The sequence below is a fragment of the Aspergillus alliaceus genome, assembly GCF_009176365.1.
Source record: "Aspergillus alliaceus strain CBS 536.65 unplaced genomic scaffold BDW43scaffold_93, whole genome shotgun sequence".
NCBI lineage: Eukaryota > Fungi > Ascomycota > Eurotiomycetes > Eurotiales > Aspergillaceae > Aspergillus > Aspergillus alliaceus.
In genome coordinates this window covers 2,478-9,353 of record NW_022474776.1, presented here as the reverse complement: position 1 = coordinate 9,353, position 6,876 = coordinate 2,478, and the positions used below count along the sequence as shown (strand labels likewise).

Below are 6,876 nucleotides of genomic sequence, written 5' to 3'. Positions count from 1 at the left end.
TGAGATATGGTTGTTTAAAGCTACGTTAAATGTCGGTGAAAGTAATGGTTTTCGTGCACCAGGTGGGGACGTGCATCAGGTGATCAACTACGGTAGATGAAAACATCGCAAGCACCAATGGCAACTGCGAATATGGTCCGCCGAAGGGTACACCAGCTGTTCCATGACCTGTGCATGATTAGAACAGTGGAAAAGGGAAGAATTACTGTAGGATACCTGGACAAGGTAAGGAGAACACGAAACCTCAGGCAAAAGACTGAGCCAGCGGCTCAGAGATTGTCTCAGCCCACATAGGGATTGACTAGGGACTACGGGCCTTTTGCCCAGAGAGTTAAGGATAGGATCCTTGAACGAGTCTCCCAGTCGGCCTAGTGGCCTAGTCAGACAAAGATTTGTGGTGAAGGTTAGTAGGGTTTGTGAACATGTAGCCCAACTAAATGACCCATAGAATTATCACCTCTGAACCGTCCCAACAAACCGGCTTAGAGATTCACGACCACCTCTAAAGGTCTTGCCTCCAAGGGATCCTTATTGGTTGAGATGCCCCGCTGTAGTGCTCCGCCAGATTACTTGGCAGGCATGATACACTTCGCTCTGCTGCCTAGACTAGGTGGCCCACCTAAACGAGCCCTTCCGTATATAGTATAGTACAATCGTCCTAGCTCAGTAACCCAACAGGCAACAGTATTAATTTAAGATCTAACGAAGCTTCCTGATTCATGAAACAAAAACACTTTCCGAATACTCGCATTCCCAGTGGTATACAGCTTGAAGCCGGCTGTCATGATGGAGAAAGTTCAACATTCATCACATAGTTATTTTGTGCAGATTCGAATGACCTTAATTCTTATTGCCATCGTCTCTTTCCCTTTCAACCTCATTGGGATCTTTACCGAAAATGCCCAAGCTGAGTCGATCAACCAGATAGTAGCTGTAAGTATGGCCATTTTCACGTGCCTATTTCCTGTTATAAAATGATAGTGACGCCTGAAATTTGCCAAGTAGCTTAGCAGTTCTGGCCTGTCAGCTATTGTATGGCTCTATTGGTACCGGGGAAATGCGGCGTTATCTAAGGCTACAGCTGGTGCGATAATTAACGATCTTTTCTTCGCAATCTACCTCGCGGTAGTATACCTCACAATGATTATCATTTCTGAGGGTGTGAGAGAGCACGTGATTTTTGTATATGGCAATCTAGCCTGTCTTGTCTCTAGGTAAGCTCCCCACAAGCTATATTCTCCTCAGTGCAGCTAATGTAAAATTACAGTCTGTTCCATGCACTTGCGGTCTTAATGGCTGCTACGTACAGATACAAGGCGTACTTGGCCCGTGTTTCTCAGCCCAAGAATATCACATTATGTCCTCGCTGCTCCTGCATGTTGAATCATTTTGCCACCGATGGGGAGCAGGAAGTGGGTGTGGCCGTGCTTCCAATGGCTTCAGGACTCATCGATATTGAAAGTGAACCTCTTATGGGTAGCGATAGTGCTACATCTGCAAGGTTTCCTTTCTTTCGGACTTCTGAGGAGACTGCTGTCAGCCTAGGGAGTGTCCTTACCATGGAGACTTTCGATGGGCCTTCTAGAGCAGTCGAGAAATAGTGAGCCAGCATTTATTGTAATGCTAAGTGTCTGAAACTATAGACCAGACTCACTACCACTGGGGTCACACAGGCTTGTCAGCATGTAGACATTCATGAGATTTCTTGTCTTTCTTCGATTGCTCGGCAGCTGGGTGGGAGAATTAGTGTCATTACCCTCTCACTGCAGGTTGCCTTTGTGCTTTTACCCGACAACTGGGCCTGTGACATATATCGGTGAAACTGCTAATGGGTGTCTTTCAGAGCAGGACCTGTTTAGGATGGCGCAGGAAAGTCCTGGGTTGCGAGGAAGGATAAACTGTAGTATTTGGCTCCATGAAGGATTAAAACGGGGCTTTGTTGTTAGGCGCACCTTATTATTATTATTATTATTATTCCTCGGGCTGTGCGCGGCCTTAGGCCGCATGTAGCCTTCTGAGCTAGCCTATCATGACATAATCAGCTATGTACACGTGACCTTTATTCCTCTGATGGTGATTCAGTTGTCTTTGTAAAGCCTTTCAGTTTTCTTAACAAATTGAAGTATAGCATTGACCACGTCCATATTTGGAGTCTATCTATTATTTCTGTTCTCTTTTGCGAGTCTACTAATCCCTAGTTTGGTTTGCTGTCCAGAGCCTGGGATGCATTTCTGTACTGTTGGATTACCAGTTATTTTATTTCCTCCCGCGTACCTTCCCATTGATAGCAGTTGTTGTGATCTCAGGGGAAAGATGGGCAGAATGATGCTGTATCAGCTACACGTACGTAGCCTACTGAGGACCGGATGCCATTCCGATAGATACTCAATTCTATGGACGACTATATCAACTATCTTGAGCGCTTCACTTCTCTTTCTCAACTCCTAATAGGTAAAGCCTTCAGGGGAAGAGGAGTTGGTGATCCGGCCAAGCCACTAGGATCACGTGGTCTCGTATAGATTCATAACAGACTTGAATTCCCAGGGTTTTGTCTTCTTGCTTTAGCAACAGAGGTCATACTTAGTTATGTGTTTTGATAGATGATGATGACATATTGACCGCCAATGAATCCGCTCTGCATTGAGTGACACGTGTACTTGTTTTGCGTTATTCCTGTACTCTCCACTTCTGTAACCGACAAATCAAGGCTTGCATGACATTCTGTGGTTCCAGGACTCCTACTTCTACACTTTCCTTGTGTTTGCGATTTGTCATTCTGTCTGGCAACTGAGGCGTTGATTTAGATCTAAAGCTTGTCAATCTGTCTTAAGGGCTGGGCAGATGTACCGCCTGTGTTGACTATTGCAGACAAATCCGCCACCTGGAGGAGAAAAAGCCCCTTAATTCGAGGCCATGGATTATTACCAATGTGGGCGTAGTAATAAAGATAATCAGACAAAGAAACCCAAAGGCATATTTCATGTCACAGCTAGGCATATCCTAACCGGAATTTCACGGCTCGGATCATCAAATTTGTTACATCTGCATCACATAACGCCTACTCTGCGCTCCATTCACAGCCCCGAATAATCGCTCCAATTTCTTATTCAGATCAACCTTCTGGTTTACCTTCCGGTTTACCTTCCGGTTTGTCTCCTGGTTCCGTGTTCTGTGCCACTGAGTCGTCCTTATGGTCTGTGCAGCATTAGATATCTACTCTCGAGACGAATAGGGGCAGACGTGAAAAGACTGGAAAGGAGAACACTCACTTCTCGCTGCACGTGCGCGCTCGCCAGTTCAAGAAAGTCCTTTTCGGGAAGTTCGTCCAGTTTTCCCTCGTACTAAATCCAGTTAATTAGCCCTGTCTGATGCTCGCTTTCACTGGCAAGGTAATAGGGCAGGGTATGAACGAACGTCCTTCTTAATCTGATTGAGCAGCGTCGAGATATCAGCTGTGTCACTGCTCGGAATCATCTCCTTCAGCGGCGGGGCTTCGAATCCGAAGTTTTCCGTATATACCGGGCGGAGGTACCGGCCCCTGACGTCGTTGCTGGTAAACAGAGCGAATCTTTGCAGTCGACTCAGACGCTTTTTGACTCGGATCTTTGTGGATGTACTTCGTTAGTGGGGGTATTCCTCGGTCTCCAAGACGTGGTAGCAACGCACCTGGACGGAGAAATTGAACTCGAGCAGAGATTTCCAGGTATGTATGAGCTTGTGTTTCGATTCATGTTCGACTTCTCTTTTGGGGTTTGGGTTTTCTGGGGAGGCCCCTTTTGTTTGGGTTGGGTGAGGTTCGTTCCTTTCCTGGTTGTCTGTCCCCTCTTCATCTTCATCATCGCAATCGTCATCGTCATCCTCATTCTCCTCAACATCGTCATCCTCATCATCATCTTCAGGCCTCGACATTGTCGTGCCGCTTGCATCTTCGCTATTAGCTTTGTTCTTTGGTTTGTCTTCGAGTGGACAGACCGCCTCCTCAGAAACAATTCGCTTCACGACAACATGCCGCTTAACCGCGTGCCTGAGGTCGCTCGACAGCCTCCTCGATTCATCCTGCGTGCCAGCCCAGAACCATTGGTAGCGCACTGCGTTGTCGTTATCATCATCGAGGGCAAGTTCTCCATCTACCCCTACGTGAGAAAAAGCGACCTCTTCGGCAAAAGCAAACAGCACAGAAGAGCAGGACTGAAACGTACCATTCACAACGCAATGCGCACTCAGGCTCCAACTCGTCATCGCATACTCAACCGTCAGAGACTTCGACCGCGTGAGCCCCAGTGATACATTGCCCGATGGCGTCTGCGACGCCGTGGCGCCGACCGTCGCAGACGTGGACGAGGTGAAGCCCCGAGAGACAGTGAGAGCAGCAGTGGGATCCGACTCGGGCTTCATGAGGAGGTTTTCATTGTCCCAGGGACTCCTGTACTGCAGACAGATGTCCTGGAAAAAGAGCTCGCGACCGTCGCTTCCGACGACTGTTAGCTGACTGGGGCACACGCTTGTCTGAAGGAGGGAGCTAAAAGCTTGTTCATGTGGATGGAGCGTACGAACCTGTTGCGCGAGGCATAATCCAAGATCGCCGTCTCGATGTTGAACCGGGCCGCGATATGGTATTTTCCATGGCGCTTCTCGATCGTGATGATCGGATCAAGAATCGCGATTGATGCGTATGGGGGTCTCTTGTGGCCCTGAGGTCCCTTGCAGGTTATATCTTGTAGATGATAGCTAGTAAAGCCCTCCATATCTCGTAGTCTTTTTGAGTGTAGATTTCCAATCTGGGCAGGCTGAAGATTTATTTTGCGGGACCAGGAGGGGAATCAGTACAGGTGCAGGGGTTTCGATTTCTTTCGCCCAATGTGAGGCGGCCACGTCTGTGTGCTGGCGATTCAGCTCGTTCGTGATGCGCCACAACAATCGACAGGCAGGCCGGAGAGCCGGAGATAATAAGAGAGTAACACCCTCAGCGTCAAACATTGCCCACCAGACACGATCGTGAAAAGGCGAAGATGATGTTGAGACGGCTGTTCAAAGGGCAGAGGGATCAGCCTCACCCCGTAAGCCCTTGCTTTCCATTGAAGCTTCAGAAGCTCGCAGCTCATCCCAACACGGAAAAAGCCTACGGTGCGTATCTGAACAGCATGTGCAACATACAGTTCAGGTGCGACCGCAACCATGATTTCGCCGGTAATGCCATCCACCGTGGGCTCAACCAACTCTGTACCAGGCAACGAAAGGAGCGATTCCGAAGATACCGGAGGTCGAGCACGTCCTGGCCTCCTGGCACTGCCCCGTCGCCGGGGTAATTGTCCAGCCGATTCAGAGTGAGGGTGGTGATAACCATGCATCGCCGGTCGTTCTTTCAGGGACTGCAGGCGCTCACGAAGAAGCATGGGATCTACTTAATTGGCGATGAGGTGCAGACGGGCTTCGATGCCACAGGCAGATTTTGGGGCCATGAGCATTGGGAGCTCCCTGCGGCACCGGATATCGTGACCTTCTCGAAGAAGGCGCAGACGGCTGGATACTTTTTTAGTGACGCGATGCTGCGGCCGGGTAAGGCGTATCAACAGTTTAATACGTGGGTTTATATATAAAACACCTCTCTTCTCTAGCAAGCTCACTAGTGGTGCTAACAAGAGTAGGTGGGTGGGCGACACCGCACGTGTCATCATATCCAATGCCGTTATTGATGAGATCCTCTCTAAGAATCTCGTTGAGCACACTGTGAGCTACCTCAAGCTAATGTAACTCAATTGCATGTTTAATATGCTTTATGCTAGGCGCGTGTCGGCGATATCTTCTACGAGGGGCTCGCTGCTTGCTCGTCTTCAATCTCCGAGGCAAAGGCAAGGGCACATACATTGCCTTTGACACTCCGAATGCCAGCCCCTTGCTAAAGGAGATGCGCAATGTCGGAATCAGCATTGGAAGCTGCGGTGTGTCCACTATTCGGCTGCGGCCGATGCTGGTCTTTCGGGAGGAGCACATTCCTTTACTGTTAGATGCATTTGAAAAGGTGTTTGCTAGGTCCGCAAAATAGGCCGATGGCAACGAATAAAAATGGCCATATAATTTGTGCGGCTGCGTGTCTGATTTAACTCCTCTTCACTATGGTTTTGACTGAGGTAGAATTGACTACATCACTGTTGATGAATTGCTTTTCTCCTGTACTATGGATCGCACAACCAGAGCGCCGTGATCGATAGTCTCAAATTTCAGTTACTTTCAGTGCCACAACCGGGACTACATATAGAAGAATAACCCCCAGTTCTTGTAGTTGCACTAGCCGATAATTAATGCAAGCCTGCACCAGGGGCGCTTTCCTTTGAAAAGTAACAGCATTTTCCACTGAATATACGTTCCGACCAATGGAAAAAGCGACCCATTGCTGCTTGCGGACGACAGATTGGATACGCGCGGCGCAAGTCTTCTAATGTCCTTATTGTGAAATCGTGAAGCATGCTGTATGTTGTGGTTAACCAAGAGAGGCGGTAACTTTGTAGAATGCATGTTCCCAAATTAATCTTGTCTGTTAGCGTAGTCGCCCTTAAGGAGTAAATGACTAGAGAGGCAGTCGTAGAAAACGTTACATTCAGATCCAGATTCTTTAGAGGCATCTTGATCCATGCAAAGTAGACTTGCCCAGCGCTTAAATTAGGACTTGTATTTTGTTCTGCAGCTTACTAGATGAGGATTCGGGCTATGGCTTACGTATTTACATCATTACATGCCAGCTCAGTGTGTCTATAGCTATGTGTATCTATTCCTAATGATGATCTTGCATGCAAGTATCATGTACGTTACCGCACGGTTACAAGGCTGTCCTTGTGGTCCACTCTTGGGCATTGTACCCTATGAGAGGCTGACTCCTGA

General features: G+C 48.2%; 3 protein-coding genes across 3 annotated transcripts; 2 read left to right on the top strand and 1 right to left on the bottom strand.

The window, feature by feature from the left end:
* Positions 1-740: 740 nt before the first annotated feature.
* Positions 741-2,091, top strand: BDW43DRAFT_294577 (uncharacterized protein). The gene is made up of 3 exons (XM_032043958.1): positions 741-933; positions 1,006-1,214; positions 1,268-2,091. The coding sequence occupies exons 1-3, from the start codon at positions 784-786 to the stop codon at positions 1,599-1,601; spliced, it is 693 nt and encodes a 230-aa protein (XP_031894078.1). The 5' UTR covers positions 741-783; the 3' UTR covers positions 1,602-2,091.
* A 1,180-nt stretch (positions 2,092-3,271) lies between these two features.
* Positions 3,272-4,877, bottom strand: BDW43DRAFT_255651 (uncharacterized protein). The gene is made up of 4 exons (XM_032039867.1): positions 4,555-4,877; positions 4,200-4,468; positions 3,667-4,127; positions 3,272-3,603 (listed from the first exon to the last, which is right to left on the bottom strand). The coding sequence occupies exons 1-4, from the start codon at positions 4,743-4,745 to the stop codon at positions 3,379-3,381; spliced, it is 1,146 nt and encodes a 381-aa protein (XP_031894077.1). The 5' UTR covers positions 4,746-4,877; the 3' UTR covers positions 3,272-3,378.
* A 241-nt stretch (positions 4,878-5,118) lies between these two features.
* BDW43DRAFT_294542 (aminotransferase class-III) lies at positions 5,119-6,199 on the top strand. Its single transcript, XM_032043957.1, has 2 exons — positions 5,119-5,727; positions 5,784-6,199. Exon 1 carries the CDS (start codon positions 5,343-5,345, stop codon positions 5,595-5,597), a length of 255 nt encoding a protein of 84 aa, XP_031894076.1. The 5' UTR covers positions 5,119-5,342; the 3' UTR covers positions 5,598-5,727; positions 5,784-6,199.
* The last annotated feature ends 677 nt before the right edge of the window (positions 6,200-6,876 follow it).

What these genes read in the sequence shown, in the direction of transcription:
- BDW43DRAFT_294577 (XM_032043958.1), top strand. Translation starts at nt 784, where the DNA reads ATGATGGAGAAAGTTCAACATTCATCACATAGTTATTTTGTGCAGATT. An exon ending in CGATCAACCAGATAGTAGCT is followed by an intron (nt 934 to 1,005) that starts GTAAGTATGGCC and finishes TTTGCCAAGTAG; the next exon opens with CTTAGCAGTTCTGGCCTGTC. An exon ending in CTAGCCTGTCTTGTCTCTAG is followed by an intron (nt 1,215 to 1,267) that starts GTAAGCTCCCCA and finishes GTAAAATTACAG; the next exon opens with TCTGTTCCATGCACTTGCGG.
- BDW43DRAFT_255651 (XM_032039867.1), bottom strand. Translation starts at nt 4,745, where the DNA reads ATGGAGGGCTTTACTAGCTATCATCTACAAGATATAACCTGCAAGGGA. An exon ending in TGCGCATTGCGTTGTGAATG is followed by an intron (nt 4,128 to 4,199) that starts GTACGTTTCAGT and finishes ACGTAGGGGTAG; the next exon opens with ATGGAGAACTTGCCCTCGAT. An exon ending in AGTTCAATTTCTCCGTCCAG is followed by an intron (nt 3,604 to 3,666) that starts GTGCGTTGCTAC and finishes ACATCCACAAAG; the next exon opens with ATCCGAGTCAAAAAGCGTCT.
- BDW43DRAFT_294542 (XM_032043957.1), top strand. Translation starts at nt 5,343, where the DNA reads ATGCATCGCCGGTCGTTCTTTCAGGGACTGCAGGCGCTCACGAAGAAG.